Raw genomic sequence first — 27,796 nt, 5'->3', positions numbered from 1 at the left:
TTCAGCTTTTCTTCCTTTAGGAGAAATTAAATCGATTAAAAACGAAACGAAATTAACTTTGCTCTTAATAGCGCGTAATGCATCTACGATTAAAATTTAAAACTGCTGTCAGCCTCTGCATCTCTATCGCCAGAAATGGTTGTCACATTTTAAAGGATAGTTTTTTAATATTTAGATTTACTGTTGAACATGATTTTACCATGTTTTATATATTTCACGATTTTTCGTTTTTGCATTTGAATGGCAATGCGATGAAAATTGTTTTTAAGTGAAAAATCGATTCCCCTCTTTATCGATACTAGGCTACGTCGATCGATCGATATCGTGATCACCAACGATCGATATGGCTGCACCAACGGAGCGAAACGTCTGCCTTACCGTCTATCGATTATTTCGAGACGAGAAACTTTACCGTGGATCACTACATTCGCGAGCAGGTGGTGATGTAAAGTACCTGCGATTTATCATTCCAATCGTATAATATTGCGAGCGGATACGAAGAAGTTAAATAAGAATGTTGAGAAGATAAAGCACATCCTGGTGAAATGGTAGTGAAAACGAATGCCTACAAATTGTAAAGATCATTTGAAATTCCAAAGTAATTATACTTCACGATTGAAAAATGAGTATCCCTGATAATTACGCCGCAATCTAAAAGTAAATTTGATTGTAGAAGGAAATTCTGTTAAATGATCGTAATTACATCGTAATTACATTATCGCGTGAGATTCTCACGTTGAATTTCTGCAATGGTATTAAGATCCCATAGGAAAGAAAATGGAATTCTCGATTCTCGATTCATCCAACATCCCAGTGCATGAAACCCAAACGAATGTTTCAAGCTGAAAATCTCGACTGGATGTGATTAGCAATAGAAGTTGAAGCACTAGCGACGACTCATCCGTACGACGGATAAGGATCACGGGTAAAGTCGAAAAGAAGCGTCTGAAGGAGCGATGCGAATAAAAGGATGATCTTATTTCGTCAGGGATACTAGGAAGCACCGCATTGCGGCAATATCGCGCGACCGAGCGAAACTACGAGTGGGAAGCTCGTCTTGAAAACAAGGGACGCCATTGGGAGAAAGGGATAGAGAGCGAGGCTCGAAAAGAAGAGTGTGCACGAACAACTGGATGTTGGCTTCGCCGTGATTTAAGAAGAACAAAGGGTGAAGAATGTTGGATAAACGGGGAAGAATCGTGGCGGATAGCGCCGTAGAGCTATGGCGAGAGAGTTGAGATCGGTGTCGATCGGAGGTTAAACGGGACAGCTATAAGCTTCGTTGCTAGCTACGACGCGTGTATCCTTTTCGACCGTGCGATCGGTACCCCAGAGAAGATCTGGCAACAACGGCTGAAGGAGGAGTGATCTTGTAGGAGCATTGGCCACGGCGAGAACGAGAAGAAAGGAGGGAACCGGCGTTGGTGGAAAGAAGTCGGCGATCTCACCTTAGGAGAGAACGGGAGGAGAAGAGCCGAGGAAGGCGGCAGTACCGAAGCAAGCCTGTCTGGTCCAGCGTTCGCAAAACTCGTCTTTCGCACAGGAGAAATAGCTCGCGTTCAACGTCGAATCGACTTCCGGCCGAGCACGGTGCGTCGCGCGTTTTCCCTCGGCTTTTGTCGCGTTTTTCTTCTTTTCCTTCTCGCCATTTTTTTTCCATCGATGCGCGATACTCGCGGGATTGCGTCCGCGTTGGTAGAATAACGGGAACCCGGCAGAGAAAAGAAGAAGAAAAAAAAAAACGAAGGGAGAAACGGCAGAAAGACAAGCGGGAGGGAAGTTTTTGACGAAACAATGTTTCGCCCCGTGGGAGTGTGAGGTGCTGTGGATCGACTGAAAATGCAGTGTTTCACGTGCGAACAGAATACTCGTCCACGTGTGCCACGAAAACAACGATTTTGCTCGTCGCGGCTCGCTTAGACTCCACTTTCGAACGTTCCACGGTACGTTCGCTCTCGCCGAGACCGACAAGAAATTGAGAGCAACACGAACAAGCGATTCCGCGTTCCTCAGGTGAGCTTCCCGTATTTCGATATCGCGATAATTCATCTTTCTCGAAACGGGCGAGTCTCTCTCGATCGCATTCGACAGCTAACTAACGACTTTGTGTAACGACCATTTAATTCCACGTACATAATTCATGCTGATAGATGTATGTTTATTTACGTATAAACTCGAACAGCTAAATTCAAAACGAGCACGCAGTCGTAGTTTGTGCGCGAATAGAGACGCAATGACAGGATTTCAAGAGTTCAATAAGGTATGTAAATAACATCTATGCAAAATCTAAATTAAAATCTGGGTATCACAGTGAATATAATATAGAGTCACTTACATAAATATGATCGCAATTTAAGAGACAAATTTTCGATTAACGTTGATACTAATGAAAACTTGAAACGTTCGTACAGACGTTAAGAGACAAATTTTCGATTAACGTTGATACTAATGAAAATTAGAAACGTTCGTACAGACGTGATATATTTCAAATACTTGTGTGAGTTGCTGTATATTTTATAGGAAGAGACGTAACGTTCGTTCCGGATTACCTAATCGCGAGCAGAATGGCAGCGTTAACTTATAATTCGACAATTTAACAGCGCGCGTATCGGGGATCGTTTGCCGCATCGTTAATAAATTTTCTAGCGCGCAATCTATGCAACCGAACTGATAAATAGAAGCCGGGGGTCGGATGACTTTTTCATCGAACGAGAGGCAACGTTGGAATGCGGGATGACGGGAGGCGTAGCGAGGAAAGGGCAAATGACCGGGAATCACGCGGAGCCCTCGAGCTGTGGTGCGATTGACGTTCGTCACGCGTTCGAAAACTACAAAACCCGAACTAATTAAAAGGGAATCAGCCAGCCGCCGTGACACAAAATCCTCCGTGTCGATCGACCGGCCGTGGCTGAACGACACGAACAAAGAGAGAGCGCCGAGAGGAAGAAAGACGAGGCTAGAGTAACGCTGCGTCGCGACGCGGTGCAAATCAAATATTAATCGCGCAATTAGCGCCGATTGTACGTTAATCGGTTTTGTCTTTTCTTTCTTTTTTTTTTTTTTTTGTAACTTTGCTCGTCAGCCGGTAACGCGGATGCAATCGGAAAACATTCGAGACGATGACACACGTTCTGGCATACACGTTCCTCTCCCTGTCATCAGTCACTGGTTTATTCCTGGTCGACATCCCCCCCTCCCCACCTTCCTTCTCCTCCTTCCACCTCCATTAATTTCGGATTATCGCAAATTGCACAAACTTCACCCCCAACACGGGAGCCGGCAACTCTCGCGCGATCACGCGTTTAACACTGGAAGAAGCGTTCGTTCCGCCGCTCTTCCGTCTTAATTGGCTTGATTGTTTCCGAAGAAAGGTTAATGAGTAAAAGTTTCGCGGTACCTAAGAGAGGTTAGGTACGGTAGAGGAAGTAACGTTGGATTTTTAACTAGCCGCAAGTATGAAGTACTGTGCGCTAATTATGAAATATTTAAAAGACTCGGCAAGTCGGCTGAAGTTTAAGAGAATATCGGAGGAAGTTCCCTATTAGGCGTATAGAAGTTTGTATAATTTTTTAAATTTACGAACCGTAACTAGAAGTCTCATAAAAGATGTAATTTATAAGGATATTTGAATCACTCGTACAATGCCTTTTTTGTAATACCAATTCATAAATTCAATCAAGTACAAAATTGTATTATTCAAAGTTATTTTACCTTTTTATTGTAAAATCATTTAATCTGTTGTGTAGCACATCTTCAATATCGTCGCACACAATTATTGAATCGTGAGTACGTACTTTTTACATTTGATATAAAAAATGTGGGAAATATTAAGAATCACTTTTACTGATCACTGCGAAATATGTCATTATCTAACTTCTAGTTCTGTTTGCCACGCAGTTACAAGGCGTCATTGGAAGTAGAGTTGTGGGGGCGGCGTCAGGAGCAGCAGGGATGTCTGGCGAGGCAGGTTTAGCCGGGGTACCTAGACTTCTGGAGGATCTGGCTCGACTTTCAGAAGACAAAGATACAGCCGACATTATATTTCTGCTAGGAAGAGACGAAACGCCAGTGTACGCTCACAGAATTATCCTTCAAGCGAGGTCAGTATTATGTGTGTGTGTGTGTGGTCATTTCCGACCAATCGAATCCATCTTGCTGATGCACTCATCGATATATCCCAGTCGATAAGGGGAAACATTTTAAACCCGAGAAACTCACAATGAGACAATTTATATTATTTTCACTTGCTCCTGATATCTTTCAACGTCTCCAGAGACGCATGCGAGCTCGACGAGTTTCTATGAACGGCGCAAGCGAGAGGGAAAATTTTATTAAAAGATTGAGAGAGAGAGAGAGAGGTAACCGTTCGAGCGACGTATCCTGGGATCGAATTAATTGTTAATCGTAATTTTTATTAAAACAGCTCGTGTCTGGTCGATCGATTCGTAGCCGATATAGATTTCCCTGGAGACCTGACATCCGGAAGCACGTGCGAGGCAAATCACACCGGTGACAAACACGTTTACCCCGTACAAAGCCCGGAAAATACTCGCGGCCCCGGTATTTTCAGAGTGCAACCAGCGAAAAAGGAAAGTTGGAGACAACCGAGACAATGGGTCTCGTCGTCTCCCAGAAAATAGAGAATTAACGTGGAACGTGGTGCATTACGCTCCGTCTTATCCCCGGTTACTTTTTGCAATGGAAATGGAGAGGCGTACGTACGTAGCATAACGAAGGGAATTCGCGTTTGAAAATATTTTTGCGATTCGTGAAACTCTTGCGAGATACCGCGAGACACCGCGACTCACCTCGGTCGCCTTCCACGAGACACGAACTTATTTCGCGGTAACTGCGTTACAAACTTTTCTTTCGTCGTTGAGGCCGAAGTCGCGCAACCACGAGTAGAGCGGAACGAGGGGAAAAACGAAAAGATTGGCTAAAAGTTAACTTTCCTGCGGAATTGCAAACGAATCCAACGGGAGGGAAATGATAACTTCGTTAAATTCTCCAAGTCACCGAAGGAACCTATACATAATTCACCTATTCCTGCCGCACGCTTTATATCATCCCTCCTTCTGTTTCTGTTCCGGATAAAGGGAGAAGGAGTATCCAGTCGGAAGGGTACTCCAATCGCGAAACAACTCGCTCGATCGGGCGAGACTCTATGAAAATTCTTGGTCGAATGAACGGTTCCCGGGAGAAAAATCGCCAAGTCATCAAAGTTTCTTCGAAACGAGCAGAGAGAGAGAGAGAGAGAGAGAGAGAGAGAGAGAGGGGGGATGACGAAGTTCGCGACGGCGATGAATTTTAATTAAGGGACTCCGATTGTTACGGTGAAATGAATCGATCGAACGTTCTAATTAGTTGGATAATAAGAGGAGAGGCGCATTCTTCCTCTCTCTCTTTCTCTCAGAGACGAGTTATCCGTGACGAGTGCCAGTACGAGGGCACCGCATTTTCACTCGACGAAATTCTAATTGCTGTAAGAAGGGCTCGGTTTGATATTAGGTGGAGGAGCCTTAACTTTCGAGGCAACGACATTCCACTGGATAGGCTCGATGCTAATTGTAAAGTCAATTACGATATTCCTGTGAACCCTTTTGATATCAGGGTGTGTAAGGGAACGTCGGTCCTTTTGTCATCGACCCTTTTTCCTCCGATTCTCTCTTTCTCTCGTTCTGTCGCTCATCTCGTGCCTCGTTTTGCCGACACCGGCCTCGGAAAATTAAGTTACGCATGCTCGTGACAGGCGTCCGTAGGAGAAACGCATGGACAATACGCGACCGCACTCAAAACTCTACGCGGCGCTCTCCAGTCCGGTGAAAATCCTGACAAAGAGTCGTGATCCCCCCGTCCCACTGCCCATCCCGCTCTTGTAGTCCTTGTCATTTCGAAATGCGACGCAGATGAGAACGATGCTTGACAACGAGAGAAAAGAAATTGAAAAATAAGCTCATGCTTCGCTGATGTTCGATGGCACTCTAACATAATCCCATCGTTTCTATTGAACTCCGCGTGCAACTGACCGCTATTAATACTATCAAGTACCATATATCCTCTTATCTGCTCTTTCGAATTTGATCCGTCAAAAGAACACTAATTTGCACGTAAAAATACAAGAGATTAAACGATTAAACGATTTCGACGATTAAGCTAATGGAAAAGGCAATATTGCCGGTTCATAGAGAGACCGAAAGTGACTGCCAATGGAAGTGCAATCAACGAGACCTAAATTTCAGCTCGAATTCCGTCGCCGTTTCCCCCGAATTTCAAACGATGCTTATTATAATGGAAGAAAATGGAGCGTTCGTTATCGGCACGCTTTTCGCCAGTAATTACGCATTCGACGACAATGCTATACATTTGAATCCAGCGAGTTGAGGCGAGACGATCTGATAATGGACCTAAGCGCGGTGAGACGCCGGGTGCAGCGTTTCACCCGATACGGGAAACAAGGAGGTGTGGCGCGAATTTGACTCGTGCACCGGAAACGGAGGCGGTTTTTGCGCGGAGATCGACGGAGCCGCTATATAATCGCACGCTTGGTCGTTAGTAGCGGAGCCCGCGGCGACATTCAACCCTTGCTGCCGTGAAACCAAGCAGCCACGACCCTCGTTTCCCACCACCGCCTAGCCCCTTACCCCCTAACATCCTCTTTCCACGTCGAGCTCGTGAACCTACGTTACCACCCCCGTGACACCTCGTCGTCACACCAGACGTGCGCGCGGTGCTCTATTCTTTTCTCGGCGTCACTCGCTGATATTTGGTTTTCTTTGATTCCGCTGCGGCGTTCGCCTGTGATTAGGGAAAAGCTTCTCTCTCCGGCAACGACTTCGTTCCTCGTGTTTTTCACCCTTTTCCTCTGTCCCCTTCTTCTTCTTCTTTTCTAGATTTTCTTTCCTTTTTCGCCTCGTTTCGCCACGTACCATCCATCACATAACCCTACCACCATTACCACTACCACTACCACTACCACTACCACTACCGTCACCACTATCGTTGCCGCCTTTATTTTTCCTCTTAATGTTTTTTCATTTCTTTTCCGCGGTTTTTGCACGTGGATATTATCGTGACTCTAGCGAGAATTGCTGGTCACGTTTCTCAGAACAGAATAAAAGATTCTCAAACGAAGGGAACCCTGCAACGCGCTTTCGACATATCAAATTCACATCGGCTTGCCTCGTAAAAAAAATTTATACCGCGTGCGCGCAATTGTGTGTTTGCCTGTTAAACGTACGAGAAAATCGCGCAATATCCTCGATACTCGAACATTTCCCCTCTAATTTGCGGAAGTAAATATACGAGCCATCACTTTGATATTTGCGCGAGCCCGCATCGCTTCCGAACTGTAGGCGAAAGTATAAAGGTTGAGTTTTTTCGGTCCGTTAAAAGTCGACCCGTGGCAAGGGCCACATCTACACGTACACCTCTGGCTTCCTGTACGCGAGGTTGGTGTTTTTAATTTTTTTGAGCACTAGTTTTCCCCTGTCGACACTCTCTTTCTCTCCCTCCCTCCCTCTCTCTCCTTCTCTCTCTCTCTCTCTCTCTCTCTCTCTCTCGGCAACCATGTTTCGTGGCTCGGCCTCGCGATTTTCCAACTTTCGCACGCTCTCCTGTCGACGAAGCCGAGCGTTTGTTAACGCGTCGGTTATAATATCAAAGCACCTGGCGTGCATGCCTTTTCCATTTGCACCCGGTCTCTTTGATGGATTTTCTTTTGATTCGATACGGATGCCGTTGGAACGCGCTTTACCCCCTTACCTCGCTGAAACTCGTACCAACGACCTTTGCGTTCCTAGCACGCAAGCACGAAATCATTTTACGTTTCACAGCTTAGTGGTATTACAAGGCTACGGTCGTTTCATCACCAGTGTCTTCACTGGATCCACAAAGTACTCGTTTAAGGATTTGCCTGCTTTTCCTCTCTTAACAGATCCGTGATTTCGGACTTTGCACCTTTGCGACTTCGAAATTGGAATAATTTAGAAATGAAACTTTGCTCTTTGTCAGTGGCAGTGTTTTTCTTAATTAAAAAGTTAAAAATTTTGTTATTTCTTAGCATTAAGTCGATAAAAGATATAATGATGGATGTTACATGAAGAAGGGTATATAAAATGCATCGATGATTCCAGGACAAAACTAAGAGTTCTGTTCGTTTCTACGCTCGCCGATATTAAAAGTCTCCCTTTTGTGTATCTTGTTGCATTGTACGCGTTGTACGAGAGGGTGTAGAGCCGAGATCGAATGTTCTCCCAATGGGTCACATGCTTTCAGCATGAGATACTAGAAAAAATTTGTTCTTACGAATTCCTGTCGTATCATATCTGGAGGGCTCACCGTAGGGAAAAAAAGGGCTAGAAGTGACTTTTCGAAGGTGTGCCATTAATTTCTAGAGGAACGAAAACTAAAGCCCCGCTGCGTACATTGCGAATACTCTTGTGGCAACGGAGCTTCCTGACGAAGTCAATTAAGCCCTTTTGTAACAAGAAACACTGCCAGAAGTAGTAGAGAAGATGGCGAAAGGCGAAGTGGTGGGTGTTCGTTAGAAGGATCATGCACTCACAGCACATTTCAAAGAAGAGCACGATTCAAAGCAGTGCTCTTCTTTCATTATCTTCTCTTCCCTGTAACCCGTATGCCATGGTAATTATCGTTCGAAATCAATACTACGCCACACTGTTTCGATTTCCCCAGATGCAAAAACTTCACAGCTGCAAAGAGAATCGGTACGCCTGCAAATCCAACATCTATGCGTATGCCGCACGCCCACCCGGAGACTTTCCGACAATTCATCCACTATATATACACTGGCAAGGTAAATGACATCACGAGCAGATTCAGAATTTATAGCGTGTTTCTGACATGGAAGAAACCATCGAAGAAAGTTTTACGTTGACCTAACGGTATGGCTGAGTTTTACCCCTATAACTGTTCCATAGATCATGCTACAGGACAGTGGCATCTTCGAAATGTTGGGACTTGCTCAAGAACTGGGAGTCGAGGAACTTTGGAGAAGTTGCGAGGAACATGTCTCCGCTACTCTCAGTCCAGGAAATGCGTGTGCTCTTTTGACTGCGGCTCTCGATGCCCAGGAGCGAGTACCCGGTAAGTTGTTCATGACATACTGTTAAAAGTTTGCCTATGGAACGAACTTCGTTTTTGAATTTGCTGAATATCTCGAATAATAGAAAATAGAACAACAATTATAATCTATAACGATTGTACGTTTTGAAAATGAAAAATGCAATATGTTCAATCGAAATATAAAACAATTTTTCAATAATTAAAAATATAAAATGATGAATAATATAATATGATGAATAATATTGAAATAATATATTTTTATAATACGATATCCGACTAAAGAAGCCACGTATGGCTCAATTTTATACATTAGGTAAAGAAATAAATTAAAATGAATATTTTTTATTTAAAAAATCATAGTTTGCATATTCATATAGTAATTACGTGATTAGTTATCGGCCGCGCTCTTCATTGTGTAATTGACGTGCCTGCCACCAAGGCAGCACTACATAGGGAATTTTATTATCTCAACCTTCTTTATTATATCAATCTTCTATTTTATCCCTATGTTTGAATTTCCCTAGATATCTTTAATATTAAAAAATATATTAAAATTATATTAAATATTTTAAAAATATATTAAATATTTTAAACTTTTCCGATTTATAATTTCTGGATCATATCAAAATTTCTTCAGTTAAAGTTTGATAACTCAATTTTGAGTCATAGTTTAATTAAACGAAAGCGATAGGGAAAAATGAAAGCGTACAGTTGGTATAACCACGACGCCATATTTTCCGGCGTTTCATTGCCAAGCACTCATTTATCAAACGTTACTTACTAATTTTTGAAAATACATCACAAAAATGTCGTACAAAGGACCACAAAAGGTTCAAAAGGTGATGGTACAACCCATCAACCTTATATTTCGATACCTCCAAAATCGTTCACGCGTGCAAGTGTGGTTATTCGAGAACATCAATCTACGAATCGAGGGTCATATCGTTGGATTCGACGAATATATGAATTTAGTACTAGACGATGCAGAGGAGTATCATATGAAGACAAAAAACAGAAAACCACTTGGACGAATTATGTTGAAAGGCGATAATATAACATTAATACAAAATACAAATCCAGGAGCAAATTAAAATGTTAAAACATAACCTCGGAGGATGTTTCAAGATAAACAAAAAGGCGTATTGTTTCATACTTTGTGCGATTATACGTGCTGAAAGTGATTTAAAAACGTTTAACAAAGACAAAGTCACCATCTTCCAAGTTGTACAAGTTGTGATGCAAGTAACTCAGTATAGTTGAGAAGAACAATGATAAATTAATAAGTACAAGTTATAATTGAACATACCATTATGATAAAGTGAGAGTATTGTTTTCTATTGGGAAATTTGTTTGCTTTTGTAATCTAGATTATTCTTGGAATATTTTAAATTTCTGAGAGAAAAATCCATATGATATATTCGTGATAACAATTTGTAATGAATCTTGTATTTCAGTATATTTCTAATTTTCAAAAGAATTTCAGATGTAAATTTTACACGATTGAATAATTGTAATAGATATGAAGCGGATAAGCATTTAATAAATATTTTTTAATCAAAATTTGTGTTGTGTTTATATTTATACTGTTGCCAAATTTCTGAATTACATAGTTATTTTATCTGAAAAAACTATAACTTAAATTTAAAGGGCATAGAAGTTAAGTATTTAAACCATACTTTAATTTCATCGTCAATAGAAGATATAATACTAACAAAATATCTTTTATTATCACAGGTGGTAAAGGGGCTTGCTCCTCCTTTATTGAAAGATGTTTCATTTTCATTGGAGAGAATGCGGTAGATACAGTCAAAACTACAGCATTTTGTAATCTTCCAAAGGACGCTCTGGTGAAATTAATATCTTCCGACTACCTAGGATTGGAGGAAGAAGATGTTTGGAGAGCAGTACTGAACTGGGCTAAATATCAGGTTCTTTTTTTTTGAACATTTTATTCTGTTTCCGACCACTTTGAATCCGTTGAAAATTCCAAGAAGACTTAACGCTCTGATCGTGCGTATGTCGTGCAAGGTCTTAGACCTTATATCGCATACGATTATTACCGGGTCCTTGGGTCCTTAGGTTCTTGGATCGGAATTTAGAATTACGAGTTAAGGAACGCTTAACCGTACGGACCACGCTCCTAGGCAGGGGTGACGCAGCCTACTCAACACTGGACAGAGGAGGAACGTGTGCGGGTTTGCCAACATTTATCAGGAGTGATAAACCACGTTCGCCTGCTTCTAATCGACAGCCAGGTCTTTGCGGAGGAGGTAGAACCAACAGGAGCAGTGCCCATAGAACTTTCCTTGGAGAGGTACGAATTTTTCAATCCCGATCGATCAAGTGGCACAAAACCCATAAGGTATGGTTTGCCAGGAAATTTTCTTATTCTTGGAGGCTTTCGATTTTTACATTTTGTTTTAGATATAGGTATGCAGCCCTACCAAACAAGTATGCAGAAATCTGTGCAGATAAGCGGCTACAGCCAAGAGTAAGTCCATTCTTGTTTCCTGGGTCACAAATCCTATCGCGAGATAAGATGGGTTTCCAACGTCTTCTCAATCAGTGGTATGGATCACCAAAGCAAAGTTGGCGTTTAGTATATCGGTACGTTTAACCCATGTCGCGGAAACATGAATATTAAGATCAGTGCAATGTATAGTAACTACGAATATGTTTCAGAGCCTCTAATCACGATTACTCTGCAACAGCGTTCCACCGACATTGCGATGGAGTTTGTCCAACATATGTAATTGCATTGGTAAATACTTTATATATGTAAAGCGAATAAGCCTACAACTAGCAAACAATAACCTAACTTTCTAGGGCACTCGAGGAGAAATCTGTGGTGGGTTTAGTGATGCACCGTGGGGTAAAACGAATGCTAAAGGACATTATATCTTCTCGGAGAAAGCTTTTTTATTTACCCTGACTAACAACCAAGATGTACCTCCAACGAAATATGATATTGTAAAGAAGCCCTTTGCAATTTGTTATCATCCAGAGTAAATATCATTTCACCAACTACTATAAAACATGAAATGAATTCTACTGATTGAAACTGACTTTTACAGCATTGGACCAATTTTCGGAGCAGGAGCTGATTTGTTAATTTCTAGTAACTGTAATGTGAACAAGGAAAGCTACAGTAATCTTCCCCATAGCTACGATGGGGAACACGCTTCTAACACTGTACTCATGGGAGATTATCATTTTTTTGTAGTAGATTACGAAGTTTTCACCCTCAGCCACCAAGTTCCCAAATCTACTCATTAACAATATAAGTATTTTTCATTCCATGAGCTGAATGAGCTTGTACATATACTACTGCATACTTTTTTTAGTAAATTTCACTTAACATAGCGAGTATAATATAAAGTAGAAATGCATTAGATATTAAAAAATGAAAGCATAAAAGTTGAAAGCACAAGTTGTTCAGTTTTCAAGTGAGTAAATTTTGGCACAAAGAAATATGTAATTTTTTATGCTGTTCAAAATAAAGAATAAATCAGAATTACTTTTAGCCTTTCCAATGTGTAATGAGCAGCGAATAAGAAGTCGTCCAATATTGGTATTGCAATTTGGCTCTCGATAGAATTAAAGTATGCCAAACGATACTTCGTGGTTTGCATAATGAATGCTTGATATGTTACGGTGACCGAGTCTCAAGGAACTCGTTAAATTGTCTAAGCCTCACGTTAAATTGCCTTGTGAACGAATGAAATCTAATCTGTATTACAGTGGCGCGTTCGAAAGTAAACGTGAAATGTGAAAATCCACGGAAAAATGCGAACTACTGAGTATGCATTAGAGTATCAAAGGCGCCGATGACACGGATGTATACTTGATAAGTAAAATCGTACTGATTCTACTTATCCCTGGTTGAAATTTAAATTTCAATTTACATGAAAAACTGTGTGACAATTCGAATCACGTATTCCAATTAAGTACGCAAAACATGAAAATTTATTCACCGCACAATGCATTATTTGGCACTTTCTCTTTAAATAATCAAACAGAAAACTCACCTTTCCCTTCATTTTTGCAACTGCATATTTTGACACATTTATCCATTGTCTCAAAATTTTGCCGATAGAAGAATATAATTTTTTCACAGAACTACACTTTGTTCGATATATTTTACAAGAAAATTTATCATAAACACCGATTATCGAACGTTTTAACGCGACGCGATTGATATTCGAATTGTACAAACCTAACGCCAGGTTGCTACTGGTCAAAATTCAAACTGAATGTCACTAGTCAATATCTTGTCATTTTTAATTCATGATATACTTCGAATATTTATTAATAACAATGGATGTAATTTTTAAATGTCAAACAGCGTATATAATAATGAAGAAGATTTGCTTGTATATCTTAATTGAAAAAATTATTTTAATTTTGAATATAATATTTTCTTACTCATGCGTGACTAACGTAGTTGAGACATCCATTTCGAACGTTCCATTTTTCGGATTCTGTTCCGCGTTCCGTGTTTTCCGATAGGTTAGTAAAGCGGTGGCGCGAAACGCTTGTGTATCGTAGTGGTAATTGTGCCTGATTATTTCCTATTTATTCGTGGATACACATTGCTTTGCAGGTGAGTTGCGTAATAATGTAGAATATTGACTTTACTCCACTCGATTCACGTAATATTTGCGGTTCTCGCGGTGATGTTACGAAAATTTTACCTGGTTCACGTCTATGCGATTTTCGTACGTGCGAGCTATACGGGCGCCCGTTCTATTTGATATACACAACAAAGGTCGTAAAAATATATTCCACTGAAACTATTTGACACTATGAGTACAAACTTTTAATATTTGATAGCGATAGTTTGGACAATTTGCATACGTGTATATATTTTTGAATTTATGCCACAGTTATGTTGAATATTTGCATTGAAATGGTGCAAGTATGCACGGCCATGTTTTTTAACGTTTAAACGTATCACGTGACTTTTCGTATCTTCTAAAATATTTTTTAGATAAATAAGTATCTCTCTTGTTTGATCATTTGTATATTTTTCATGAAATTTTCCCGAAGCGAAGTAGCTTGAAAAATTATCAGAAAATAACTAAATTATGTTTTTATAAATTTTTTTATCAAAATATGTAATGTTTTTAGGAATCACCAACGGTCAATGGACATGTAATCACGCGACCCTAAAATGTAATTGGAGATATCGTCGAATAACGTAAGTGAATTGAAAATAATATTCGATTAATCAATTGTATATTTGTAACAATCCTTTAACTTTTTTTGTTAACGTTATCATTTGCATTTGTTTGTACCATAGCATTCTGTACAATAGCTCGTTTTATTTTAATGTTTTAACTAGTTTGATGTGGCAGTGAGTGGTGTTTGTAATTCTAAGAAATCGCTAATTCTATTATTTAATGCGTTACAAATATCGCAAAATCAGTTGAAGGAGTGTTCATTGATCAACAAAATAAGTATTTTTTCGTCAACATTGCTAAAAAAAAAAGTATTTTTTGATAAAAATTGTTCAGTTCATCAATCTAGGTCGCTAGATATTGGAACTGCAATACTATAGTTTTTAAAAGTAATTTATATTTACAAATATGAGGGCCCAGGGATTCATATATTTGTACTTTACTTGTGAAATAGCATGGCTTTGTATTGGTTTTTGTAACGTTGTCGTTGAGAATTGTGTTAAGTATATTATAACTCATTCACAATTCATTTGTTTCAATGAAGAATGATTTATATAATTGTTTAAATTCGTGAAATACACTGCTCAAATTAATTAGGTCATTATTTAATAGAATATGGTAACCGATACTCTTTGTAATTTGGAATATATATATAGTATCTTTTACTATCATAGTAATGTCTGATCACATTTTTCTAATTATTTCGAGCATTGTAATTCGTTAGTCACTATCATCTACTAGCTATATACAAGTAAGTACTTACTGGCCCGGGTCCCGTTCACGCAAACCTTGCCTAACTATTATTTACACTTTCGTTACCGCCTTATCTTCTAACTTCGGTAAATAGAATTACATGTACCCATGTACAGACTTAGGTATCAATTAAATAAAATATTTCTATAATTGCACGTGTTCGGAATTGCAATACAATCAATAATATTAACCACTGAACGAAATACTGGCCATTTATTGACTACTCTCATAACCATCGATAACAAGTATCTAACGAAGCATAAGGGTAGAAAATTGTTAATAATATTTCTTCGTTGTACCGTTCGAGCTTAACGAACGAAACGCAATCGTTTCAATTATATTTATGTACTCTCTGCATACGATTGTTTACGATTTCATTTATCTCGTTCGAATGCCCGACGAACTTCAAATACGTAGTATTCCTCGTTGTTTCGAAATATTGTTACGGTCGGGCCTGTGAAAATTTCCCTCGGAAGGCCGACCCGACACACAAGCACCTCCAGAGGATTAAAAAAAAAAAACAGTATTTCGAGCGACGTGACGTAAATCGCGCACGACCTAATGTCTTACTAAAAGCAAATCTGTGTTCGAGCAACTCAGGCTGGAAAAGTATCGTCCACGTGGTTTCAGCGAGAGCAGGATCCCTCGATCGTGGTAAAAGGCGCAGGTATTTCACCGAAATTTTCTGGCAAGCTATGTTCGCCGGACTCGTCATGGACATCCGGCGAACAAGGCCCGTCGCGAGTACGATTCTCATATCACGGAGATTCTTCAGACGCGAGAATGTATGAATAGGTGCGGGACAAAAGCAAAGAAGAGGCGGCAAAGCGGCAGCGACGGAGGCGTTTACATTGGCAGGCGTCGAACGCTTGTAAGATAAAGCGGTTGGCAACGTTCTACACGTGTACGTCGGTTTGTAACGCACGTTCCGAACACGTGCACCCTGCAGTTTGACGTGTTTATCAATCGATGCACCACGGTTGCACTCCGTCGTTGCTCTCCTGGTTCTGCAAACGCGTCAGCACCAGGTTCTTCAGCTCTTTTCTTCTTTTTCTCTTTACCATCTTGTCTCTCCTTCTCTTTGTCCTTCTTTATCTCACGTGATTACCGTAGGAGCGCGCGCGCGCGCGCTCGTTAATTAAAGCGGAGGACTCTCGTTAAAGTCGATTGGCTTTTGCGCAACCAGCCATCGATCGGCGACTCGCGATCCTCGCCGTGATTACCCGGAATTGAGACGTTAATCCTTCATTCTTTCAGCCGCCGTGGATATTTATGCGGGATTACAGACTCGCTGCGAATTGCGTTTAACTATTCGGCGCGAATGATTTGTCTCCGTGATCACAGCCCAATCCGGTAATTCCTGCTTGACCGGCGAACGCAATTAAAGATAATGTACGATTCTGGGAAATTTGCTCGACAATAGAGCGCCCGCTGAGTCTTCCTGACTGACATTCAACCATTTACGGAAAAGGGAGCGTAATTGATTACGATATCACGCGTCCCTTTCTCACGTGCCGTATTTGGCACTCGATTAACTATTTTCCACGCTCGCAGCCAATTATTTCGTTTGACTTTCAGCGAACAAACGATGTTTCAATCCACTTTTCCGAACGTAATTCTTCCGTTTAGGTTCAATCTGAGTTTTCGTTTAAGATCTCGTCGTTAGATCTATGGGCGTTGACCTCTTTTTCGCAGGAGGACTATCTCGATCGCTCACGTTCTCGGTATCTGTTTTGTCTTCCTCCGCTTTGTTTCTAACAGAAGTGGCGACTGATTTCATGGACAAATCCATGGGATTATCTTGAGGAGGAGGACACTCCGTTTCCGATCCTACATTACACAGTGGCGAATTATTTCGAGAATGTTCCTTCACCATCGGTGATCCTTCCGGGTGTGCTCGTTGACTTTTCAACACTGCATCCAGATAGAATCTTTTGCTATACGTTTCCCCGCTTTCTTCGTTCGGCGAGGAACTTTGCCTCGACGTCTGGACGTTGTTATTATGCGCATATCTGTCGTTGTTGTTATTACTATGATTATTGTTATTATTTCCACACGAGTCTTTGCCATCGATGGTAATTGTCGTGCTAGTCGTGATGGCCGTTGCAGATGTGATTGGACTGGTTGTGTCTTCGATCACAGGCGAGTGTCGTAGCAGAGTCGATGAATGGTTCGATACCAAAGGGTGAGGAGCTCCGTGAGACGTCGCGTACAAATGATAGGGCGAGAACATGGTGAGACTTGGCGGTGGTAGAAACGCTGGTGGAATCAAGGACATTCCACTCAGGTGAAAGCCAAGGGGTAAACTCATCATTTCTTTGCTGAGCGCCGATAGGTCGGCCACGGAGGGTTGCAGGTGTGAGTGTAACGGTCTGAAGCCTGGGTGTCCTGAGAAGGCTGCTCTTCTTTCCGATATTTCTACGGAACTGTCGCTGTTGTGCGATTCCGGAGAACTGATGCTAGGAGAAGTCGAGTTCTTGTAGTCATCCAAACCTAGCATGAGCGCGTCGTCTTTTCGTTGACCTGGATGTATTCCAATTGGTGGGCTCATGGGTTTTCGTTGCTGCGTTAGAGGTTGGTTGGGCAGATTCTGCTGATAGTGTTGCTGCTGCTGTTGCTGCTGTTGCTGCTGTTCTTGCAGCAGACAATGGATTTTGAACCAGTTCGATCTGCGCCCGTATCGCGAGCCAGATTTCGACATACCCACGAGCAAACATTTTCGTAGACGACAGGCCTTGCAGGCCGTCCGGTTCTTCTTATTGATCACGCACTCTCCGCCGTTTTTGCATTCGGAAATACTACTCAGGTTGTTGTAAGATCTACCGAAGAAGGACTGAAACAGAGAAAGGGAATATTTCGTTATTGTTAATGCGGTATGATAGCTTTATTCACGTTAATTACCCCGACAAAAGGAATCAAGCTTCAGCTGATTACAAAGAGAGACAAAATCTAGAATGCAAATTCAGAGGTCATAGATTCGCTCGGGAGATCCGACGCGGCTGCAACGGCATTGTGCCCCTCATAATGAGTACGGTAAAGTTGTTAGACGGTAACAGTGTGCTCTCGTTGTCTCATTCATGTTGTACAGCGGGGAGTCAGCTGGTGTAGGCGCGTGCGGCCTACTGTGCTCGTGCTAATTGCCCAAATGGTGCAATTTCACGATTCCGACACCGTTGCCTTTCCGTGTCGGCGTCACGAAACGGTCTCCTTTCGTTTACACATATTCTCACTCCGTTTCTTTCCGATCTACCCATCGCGCTTCTTCGACGCGTCGATGCGTTCTACTTCCACTCAATTACGTTGAATCGAGAAATACCTCCGATACCGATGGAACTTATTACACGGAGAGTTATTTCGCCAGCATCGCACGGATAACGCAGATAGCGAAAAAAAACTCAAATGGCAAATTCTGTCTTACGAAACGCGCGCAATTTAAGGCCTCGTTTCTTATGACAGACATCAAATCAGCCTCGAATGATGTATGCATTTAAAGCCGACTATTGCGCCCCGAAACACCTACGATTTCCTGTGTAACCTGATAGAAAATTTCGCCCTTCGCGGTTAATGATCAGTCTTTAAAGAGACGCAGGTTCGCGCATGCACGTGACGTCCACTTTCGCTTTTTCTGCTCGTACGCACGCTATATTATTAATCGTTTCTGGTTCGTTTGTTCTGAAAACGAGCTCTTCCTGCGGCCCAGTGGTCCCAATGCGCGCATTGCCGAGACCTACCACCCGTCACATTGTGTTCCACTTGTCTTTCACGTTTACCAAGTACATTACCCGAGCCACGATGTTGCAAGGTCATATCTTATCGATTGATCCCGCGATCTTTTATTCGTTGCGGATCTGAGGATTTAAGACTGGCTCGCAACGAAGGGCTAAGAAGATCAGGAGGATATGCGCGACGGTTCAGAAGCGATGACACAATCGAGAAAATGCTACCGTTATTACATGCCTCCTTCGTGGCGCGCACGGGCTTGTGTTATGCAAACGGGGCAACAGCGGGGTCTGAAACTTCAAAGTGCCGGCTCGCGCCTTTTCATCGTCAAACCTTCCACAGTTGGATTGTATTACGGTTTCCTTTCGAAAACTGCTCGATAAATAGACCGGCTAATTACGCCACGGCTGAACTTTCGTGCTAAGAAACGTATCTCTGACTCACGCCGTGAAAAAAAAAAAGAAGACTAAAAAGGAGGAGAGGAGCGACAAAGGTTGAAATTCGTTCTGAGTGGTGGATGGCGATAATGAACCGTTGTGCCATTTTTACCGGTTTCATGCTTGTTCTTTTTTTTTTCTTCTTTTTTTTTCAAAGACTTGACAATCCGCTACATTGGTCAATTATATCGGCTACGTCGATCGTTGTACGAAGTCAAGGGCCGTGACAAGTCGCGCTCTTCGAGGTTTCACCGTGAATGATGTGTATCTCGATCGTGAGACAGATCTATGGTAACAGGAGACATTGTGACCGCGCGAGCACGTGCACGCGCGTTTCGTCAATTCAGTTCTGATCACGGAGCGGCTTCGAGGCAGCGTTTCCGGCGCTTCGCACTTGTCTGCCACAATTGTTTCCGCCCTAGTTCACGATTACGTCAGCTCGACATTGTTTCGTTTCGTTATTTTCGTTTTCAGGCCCATCGTAGCATGTCAGCTCTCCCCTCCTCGGCGTTCTTACTATTCTATTCGACATCGTTTGCTTTTACGCTCGACTCGCGGCGTACTACGATTCGACAATACGCGGCTATTCGTTTTTTCTTTGAGAGACCTCGTAGTTCTACTCTGAGATTTTAAATACAAAATCTGTGACATTTTCACGAGGTACGGCAATTTCAGGAGAAAATTGAACGCTACATTTACGATTACACTTGTATCAGATTGAATATATGTATGTTGAACATTAGAGATTCCAAGATTCTAACGAACTACTTTTCGAGACGGATCTTCGCATAAATTGTAAATCATGTAGGTCGTTTTAATCGGGAGAAATCGGTCGGACGATCGATCGGTGCTCTTCAAACGTCCCTTTGAAGCTAGAAATTTAGCTCTCCTTACACAGCGATCGCTGACCGGTTCACCAAACATGGTCGCTGTTACTTTTGGGGGGACCTGGTTGACACGCATGCCTAGTCAAACGTTTAACCTCGGCCACGAAGCGGCTCGTGAAAGCGATCAACGTTTCTCAGCTTTGCGAAACTGTGGAAAAGATCGCCGGCCAACAGCGTGCAGAAAAAAACAAAGAGGGGGGAAAAAAATGGAACCAGCTAGAAAACTTCTGGCATTCCGTCGTTTCTCTTTCACGATCTCTCTCTTACGTGTATCGATTTCCTTCGGATCGGTACATTCGCGACAGTCAGAGGCAACCATCAACGACGAAACTTATTACAACCGAATTACAAGACGATGATCGCCTTTCAATTATCCCCGTTTCAATTTGATCGCTATCTCGACCGTTCGGATTTCCATGAAACCTATGTCGTTTCGTGGAAATGATCCGCGGCGGACTCACCTTGCAGCCCTCGCAGGTGAACGCTCCAAAGTGGAAGCCTGCCGCGGGTTCTCCGCACACCTTGCACTGTTGATTCATCTGCAACAGAAAGACAACAGCCTCCTTTGATTTCGTCCCGTTATATTTGAAAAGGACACGCTCCGCGCGTTATTCCATCCATATCGACATAACGAAACTTTGTTCCTCCAAGCAATTCGTAATTCTTCCGACGATTACGGGCTTCCGTTACGGTAAATGACGAAACCGTGGGGAAAACAACGAATCGATGTCGCGTAATGCGCTCGCGTGCATTTCAAACGTTCGACAAAATCACAATGCGAGTCTTATCGTGTGCCCACAACCGATCGCGCGCGATTGGGAAAGAGAAGAAGCTCGTTGCGCAATTCGCCGGTTTGCGCGATACGCGCGAATCGCTGGATCGTGGCAAAGCGGTGCGTGTTACGTTCAACGAGCGGAAAACCCTCGTGCACTTGCTTCTTTTTTTTTCTCTCCCTCTCCCTCTTTCGTTGTATTCTTTCGCGATGGTCTCCTTCCAGTCTGGCTAGTTCCTTTCGCCTTCTTTGGCCGCTCGTCCAGAAAACAGATCGCTGCGGTCTCGTTTTCACACCTCGCCGCTTCTGTTCCCTTACTGCGTCTTCCTTACGCCCGTAAATCGTAAAGCCGCTTGCATAATACTCCACGCTTTAAAAATTTTTTTCTTATATTGGCGGCGTGTCCTTTGTTCGTTAATTGTTCGACCGATCGAGTTTTCCTCGCCGCTTGAAACCGATTACGCTGTTCTCCATACGTTTCTCTTCCTTCTCACCTTTCTCGTCCTTTTTACTTACGACCGTCTCTGCATCTGGTGAATTATAATGAGGAGCGAATATAGGACAATAGCGGTGACCCACATACGCAGCCCAAGGGTATCTCGCTCGCCGGTGTCACCTGCGGCGACTTTCATACATGACAGACTGTCGCTAAATGGGAAAGTAAATCTCAGCTAATGGAAGAGACATCGATTGTTTGATCAACGGAGTCTCTCTCTCCTGACCTACACCCCACAGTCGTTGACACTTCTCATTCGCGGACGCACGACGCCTCGACGTAGGCCTATGCATACTCTTAATTCCGCGTTCGATTCTTTTCTGTTTAGATACGAGCCGCGCGCGTCCCAACCTCTTCCTCGTCTCCTTCGTCTTCTTCGTCTCTTCCTCGTTGCCCGCCACTTTCATAAACGGTGCACGCTCGTTGTCACTAGACCCGTACAACTTTTTTTCTTTGGGACAAATGAGCTATAACAGCATGCGAATATCCTCCTCGCTCTGTGACGACGGTTTTCTACTAGAAAAATATAAAAAGAGCAAGAGAGGCGGAGAGAGATGAAAGAGAACGATCTTTTCACGGGTTCGTGCTAACAGTATTGCTACAGAATATTTTCGAATCGAGCGGAAAAACTGGCGTATCCACGTGAAGCAATCGTCGCGGTTTGTTTGCCGGACCTCGACGATTACCCTCGCGAAATCGATCGAACGCGGTAATATCGCAACGGGACGCTAAGCGCGGAGAATTGGATAAACAAAGAGTAACAGATGGCCGGTTAATTGAATTTAAATGACGTCGTATTCTCGTTAAACGTAGCCTCCAGGCCTCGTTGATATTTTAAGAGGGGAGATATCTCTTCTCTGCCTGTGCTGGGCTCGGCAGGATTGTTCTGTACTATTAATTACCGATAGATGTTTGCTATTGGACCGATCGATCCTCGGCAGAGTCGACGATGCGCCCGAGCTATTGCAACCTGCACTGATTGCAGGTGTGCATCCGGTGAGCCATTCAGGGGGTGCCTGCATACTCGAGCGTTCGACGCGAGTTGCCAACGTTTAAGCCATATTGTTACGTCGGTGTGTCGCAACGGATACCCGGCTCTTGTGGGCTTAATAGAATACAAGATGCGAAAAGAATGATAGATGATTTAACGTTCCCCTTTAACAAATGACTTTTAATTATCGTTCCTCCGCGGCCACAATAAAACTGTTGATTAATTAAGACGGCCTCGCATTTGCGTCGATAGATCCTGTTTAGATGTTACTTAACGAAATCGCCGTAACCCTCCGCGGGCTAATGGCCGTACAATGTACGACGTTCGAACGATAATTATTTCAGGTAAACGTGCCTGATCGCGCGGAGATTGATAACGGAAAGACTGCGTCCATTATTCGAAGGAAAAGTTATTCGAGTTACAAAGGGAGAGAAAGTTCACGCGGGTGTTTATTATTATTATGTGTTACGAATGTGAAAAGGCTATTGGAGGGGAATTCGACCGATTATCAACGAGCAGATGCGACAGTCTGTTTTCATACGATCACCTTCCAATAACATAACGATCGTCGTCAAGATCACTCGGGGATCGCCAGGAGGCGCGAGATTCTCGCGGGCGCAATTGTTGCGCTAGTCGTTCGAAGCCGTGAGAATCGTAACGAGCGCCGCTGCTCGTAACTTTCAGCGCAATCGGCTCTCCCGCCAATAGTGCTGGCGATCATCGTTCGATTCCATGGAACGACACAGAGAGTCGACTGAACGAGAAGGTGCAACCGGCACCGTTCAAACGTTCAAAGGGATCAATCGAAGTTCCTACGCTGCCGCTCGGTGATTGTCCTCCTTTCTACAGTTGACCTTCTCGATAAAAACACCTACCACGTTGCTCTTCCGCTTTGTACCTGCCACACACATACACACACACATACAAACGCACACAATCTGCACGAGGATTTTGCTAAAAGCGACCAGTCACCGTCAACGCTGCTTCGAGTATTAATTGGACAACGACACCGTGTGCTGGCCAATCGATCGTTAGAAGAGGTCTCTTCGGAATCGGTGGATTTTTTCTTCATTTGCATGCGCGTGAAAGTCGTCGCACGGCTGTTTTAGCGGAACTATTTTAAATGACCGACGCTTCGTTACTTTCGTCGGGGCACGTCGTCTAAGTACGACCGTAGAATTTTCCGTTTTCCCACGAACGGACGCGTATGCCTACGGAAATGTGTTTAGTTCCGTTTTCAAGAACACGGATTCCCCGCTGGATTATTTTTTTCTGCCGCTTTACGAACAAACAACGACCCAACGTGCTAAAAATTTCCTCTAAATTCTCCTAACTATGTTTTATGCTCGGCGATTTTTAAGCTACCCCTCTAAGATTGTAAAAAAGAGAGGTTCTTTTTGGGAATTCGACTCGGAGACCGTTGTTTACCTTTTTATTGGCGAAAAACAGCTCGCCTTTTTCTAAGGTACTGTAGCAAAGTTTGTCGAGCGAATGCTAGGGTAGGCACGGGCAGGTCACTTTTTTACTGTTCGATACGCTGGAGCCGTTACTATCAAGGACGACGTGCATTAAAAAAAAAAACCAACGATCGTTGCGATGCTACGTGGTTTTTGAAACGTTTCATTCCAATTTTCTTCTTTAAAAAGACGTATTAAATTGTTAAAAAAACGTATTATTAAAATTTCACGAAATTCAATACATTTTAGATCTAATTGATAACAGCTCGACTCTATGGTAATCGATGGTAACTTGGATCTAACTAGTCAATGATATGGAAATATTTCTTTTTCGTACATTTCCCCATATCTTATGCTTTCGTTCATCCCTCTGGATTTTTCATAAATCCATAAAAAACAATTCAAAACGCAGTAACGATTGCCAAATCGTCGCACAAGTTTATTTATCATGTGGCGTCTTTTCGGCCTCATCTTCGCGAGGCATCGCGATCCAGTTTGCAGAGAGCGACTTCCGGTCTTTCGAAACGAAACGGCGTTCCGCAACGCGTGCTACAGCGATCGGCCTTCGCGCGATGCAACCTGGACCGTTTGTTTCCGATGCTATTATTCTATCGCTCTTCGATAGCCAGTTCGTTCAGATTCCTATCAAACTATCGCGCAACGCGCTGTACGCACGCCTATTGTATCGCCGTCGAATATGCTCGGCCAGAAACGCGACATGATGCACGTAACGCGAGGTCCTCGGTCTCTTTTCCGTGTGTATCAGCTTTGAATCTCTACGATTTCATCTCGTCGCTGTAACGTAACCTCATTACAGGATATTTCCAAACGGACAGATGTCAAAATTGAGTTTCACGTGGAATCTTATCTCGAACAAAAGACGCGATATCGTTGAAACGATACGATCTCCTCGCGCAGTGTCTAATGAATCAAATAATTAGCCTAATCACGACGCCGCAAGGCTTTCCAGTTGGGTCGACCTTATCGGCAATGAATTCTCATGTCGAACACGTTTTACTATCGTCAAAGTCTAGCCAAAGATCTAGCCAATGACGGTATTTTCGTACCGTGTCGCGATCGAGGGTAAAGAAATCGGCCAACAGCACGCGCTCGAATTACGAAACACAGAGCTCGTCCTTCGGTTCTTCTGCTCGACTCGTAGGCGTACCGGGCGATCCGTTTCTAAACGTGACGAATGTATCGCGAAACAAACGCGAACGAGGATACCCAGCGAGCAGATCTAAAGAGTAAGATCGTTGTTATTAACTTCGAGCGACAGCGCGATACCATTCGAATTAAACGCGATGAGGAAACCCGTAATTGCCAGTTGTCAGATTCGGAAATCGCTTCTTCAAGTCTTAACCGATTGCCTTTCGTAGATCAACGTGATCGCATACCTTGAACACCGAGACGATCACGCGAGATCTATCAACGACAGAATGATCCTTTCCTTAAATACACGGATACAGCATCCGACACTTTGTCATTACGATGTATCAACAGATCCGCGACACTGATGATCACTTGTACGCAGTCACTTGCAGCGTCGGGTACCACGATTCCTCCAAAGTCTTCCGATCAAGTCGAGTTCCATCCAGTTCACTTGTAAACTCACTTGTTCTCTCATAGAGAACCAAAAGCTAGATTTTGTCACTGCATCGTCCACCGATAGTAACTCTTCCAGTTCGACTGCGTAAATTCGCGAGTAACAGATAAACAGTTCACGTCACTTTTGACCCTTCGAACGACTCACGAAAATGAAATCCAAGTCCACTGTTTTCAAGTTTAATCAATTGTACTGGTACCGACAGGCTTCTTCTTTCAACAAATTATTAAAGAGCACGCCACATTCGAAGTATCCGTCGATCGAACCGGATAACCGGAAGAGATGGCAAAAGAAAAAAAAAAAAAAAGGAAGAAGAAGAAGAAGAGGAAGAAAACGAAGAAAAAGAAGAGGAGGAAGAGAAAGATTCTTGACGCGGCGATGACCGTTAGGTGAATGACTTTGGAAGGCGAGGGTGTCCACGTCGATTCTTGAATCAGCCCCCACCTCTAATTATTTTCTACGGTCCCACTTCGTTCGCTCGATCGGTCGACCGCTCGTTCGTTCGTTCGTTCGTTCGTTCGTTGTTTGTTCGGTCGCTGGCTAGAGGCTCGTGCGCTCTCGTAAGTATACTTCGAATGGGCCTTATGGGCACACTGTGCGTCGGATCAGCAGAGAAGCGTGCAGGGTCCATCCGCGGCACAGGTGGGCCGCGGGTCCTCTCGTACCTTTGGTGGGGGGTCCTGCTGGACGACCGGAGGGATTCTCGGGCCCACGGGGAGGGGGCCCAAGGGAGGGGCTTCACTACTCTACCCTCTCCTCCGTCCTCTCTTTCTCCTCCTTTGCTCGGACCTCCTATCCTCTCGAAGAGCCGCTGGACCCGCGACGCGTAACTTACACGGCTTTACACACCGGAGCTGACGGTGTCGATAACGATCCTTCTACTTCTCGACACCTTTTCCATGCCACCCCTTTTTCTTCCCTTAGTGCCACGAATCCCTAATTCCGTGTCCACTCGATTACAGTTGTGGAGTATATCGATGCAAAAATTTCAGCGATCAGTTGCGTAAGCTTACTTAAAATCCTAAAGTCATTTCGTACAGTTCTTCGACAATTTTTATCATTGGCAATAGTTTTATCGAAATTGTTAATAAAACAAAAAAACAGATGTATCGAGTCTAAGAGAGATCTAGAATGGCGGTCGTAAATTTTACCTGCGAAAGCAACATCTCAGAGGTGAAAAAGGAAACGTATTCATAATCAGTTGCGGTTAACCTTGCGTTTTTATATCCATGTGGCAAAGTCCCTTTCTCCTTTTCTTTCTTGCTTTTTCTTCTTCACACCCGAGATATTGGGTACTAATTCGCAATTACTCGTAGCTGATCGCTAAAATTAGTTAAAAGAAATCCCCTGTACTTGTGCCGAGTAACATGATTCTCGTTGCACACGTCCTTGAAGATCCAACCATGGCAGCTCATAGATCATAGAGATCTTAATGATCGATAACACCTTTGGGGATTTCTGTGTTAGTGACGATGTATTGAATCTTGCGTCGCACATTTTTCCAGTTTAATTTCACGAGATCACGCACGAGTTTACGCAACCTCTGGGCAAACAAAACATATTTCGAAAATCGTAGTTTTCACCGGAACTAACGTAGGTCAGTGTCATCTTTGTAGTAATTAAGTAGACGTTGCACATCCAAGAGCAACAACGTAATTAACCAAGCGTTTCTTATCAAGATGGTAATTAGAACGATGCCAGAGGCGCTACTCTACGAATAACTTCTCTATATTTCATATTGTTTCTATTATTATCGTTCCCTTTGTTTTCGAACGATAAAAGGCATGGAGCAAGACTAATGTTCGTAGAAAACGTTTAAATAATTTGTAAAAGATTTTTAAAATCACTGTTTATAATTGACGAATGTTTAATCAGGATGTAAAGGTGCGTCGCTCCCCTTTTATGTACGTTTTTGTTTGGCATGGTAATTCTAATCAATCCAAGGCTTTACCTTAATTTTCCGGAATATTAGAAGGTATAAAGAAGGTATAAAGATGTTCCTCGAATGTTAAAAAGCCATTCAGTTGCCGGTGAAGGTCAGGGTGGAACAACAGGTACAACATTATTGTGTTTCGTGAAGGAAAAGAATAAGAGTGTTATAAAATGATGATGAAGGTGACGGAGTTGTTCAGTTAGGCTACTTCACTATCGAACTAAGTTTTAATTGGTATGCGCGCAACCATTCCGCAACACCGTAAAAATACAACGTTGTAAAAGCTGTGCCAAAAGTTTGCACGCTTTTTGCCGTTTCTCTTGTTTATTTTTTTTTTTTTTTTTATGAGGGACTGTTCTTTACGAGCGTGAAGTGTCGCCTGTCGATTGAAAAAATTGAACTGTAGTCGTTAAAAAAACACGACTTACATTTTGATGCAACGACAAAAAACGGTAGAAATGTTTTTTATCTACTTTTTCC

At 42.8% G+C, this 27,796-nt stretch overlaps 3 protein-coding genes across 10 annotated transcripts; 2 read left to right on the top strand and 1 right to left on the bottom strand.

Annotated features, from left to right (window-relative positions):
• Positions 1 to 1,405: 1,405 nt before the first annotated feature.
• On the top strand, positions 1,406 to 12,601 carry LOC122538862 (BTB/POZ domain-containing protein 9). Of its 3 annotated transcripts, none has more exons than XM_043673332.1 (10): positions 1,406 to 2,013; positions 3,898 to 4,100; positions 8,695 to 8,815; positions 8,940 to 9,105; positions 10,819 to 11,012; positions 11,229 to 11,446; positions 11,509 to 11,691; positions 11,767 to 11,845; positions 11,911 to 12,089; positions 12,159 to 12,601. In XM_043673332.1, the coding sequence occupies exons 2-10, from the start codon at positions 3,952 to 3,954 to the stop codon at positions 12,358 to 12,360; spliced, it is 1,491 nt and encodes a 496-aa protein (XP_043529267.1). In that variant the 5' UTR covers positions 1,406 to 2,013; positions 3,898 to 3,951; the 3' UTR covers positions 12,361 to 12,601. The 3 variants fall into 3 exon arrangements, with proteins under 3 accessions (XP_043529267.1, XP_043529266.1, XP_043529265.1); XM_043673331.1 differs by lacking the exon at positions 1,406 to 2,013 and adding an exon at positions 2,219 to 2,260 and having other exon boundaries at positions 11,229 to 11,398; XM_043673330.1 differs by lacking the exon at positions 1,406 to 2,013 and adding an exon at positions 2,219 to 2,260.
• On the top strand, positions 9,797 to 10,266 carry LOC122538865 (probable small nuclear ribonucleoprotein E). Its single transcript, XM_043673340.1, has one exon. It carries the CDS (start codon positions 9,891 to 9,893, stop codon positions 10,173 to 10,175), a length of 285 nt encoding a protein of 94 aa, XP_043529275.1. The 5' UTR covers positions 9,797 to 9,890; the 3' UTR covers positions 10,176 to 10,266.
• Positions 12,602 to 14,305: 1,704 nt separating the features above from the next.
• Positions 14,306 to 25,981, bottom strand: LOC122538864 (knirps-related protein-like). Of its 6 annotated transcripts, none has more exons than XM_043673333.1 (3): positions 25,175 to 25,981; positions 20,523 to 20,600; positions 14,306 to 17,850 (listed from the first exon to the last, which is right to left on the bottom strand). In XM_043673333.1, exons 2-3 carry the CDS (start codon positions 20,598 to 20,600, stop codon positions 16,666 to 16,668), a joined length of 1,263 nt encoding a protein of 420 aa, XP_043529268.1. In that variant the 5' UTR covers positions 25,175 to 25,981; the 3' UTR covers positions 14,306 to 16,665. The 6 variants fall into 6 exon arrangements, with proteins under 6 accessions (XP_043529268.1, XP_043529269.1, XP_043529270.1 ...); XM_043673334.1 differs by having other exon boundaries at positions 25,828 to 25,981; XM_043673335.1 differs by lacking the exon at positions 25,175 to 25,981 and adding an exon at positions 23,749 to 24,826.
• Positions 25,982 to 27,796: the final 1,815 nt, after the last annotated feature.

Source organism: Frieseomelitta varia, unplaced genomic scaffold, assembly GCF_011392965.1.
Source record: "Frieseomelitta varia isolate USP_RPSP 00005682 unplaced genomic scaffold, Fvar_1.2 scaffold_182, whole genome shotgun sequence".
Classification (NCBI taxonomy): domain Eukaryota; kingdom Metazoa; phylum Arthropoda; class Insecta; order Hymenoptera; family Apidae; genus Frieseomelitta; species Frieseomelitta varia.
Note: the sequence above shows the minus strand (reverse complement) of the source record. Positions and strands in the feature narration are given on the sequence as shown.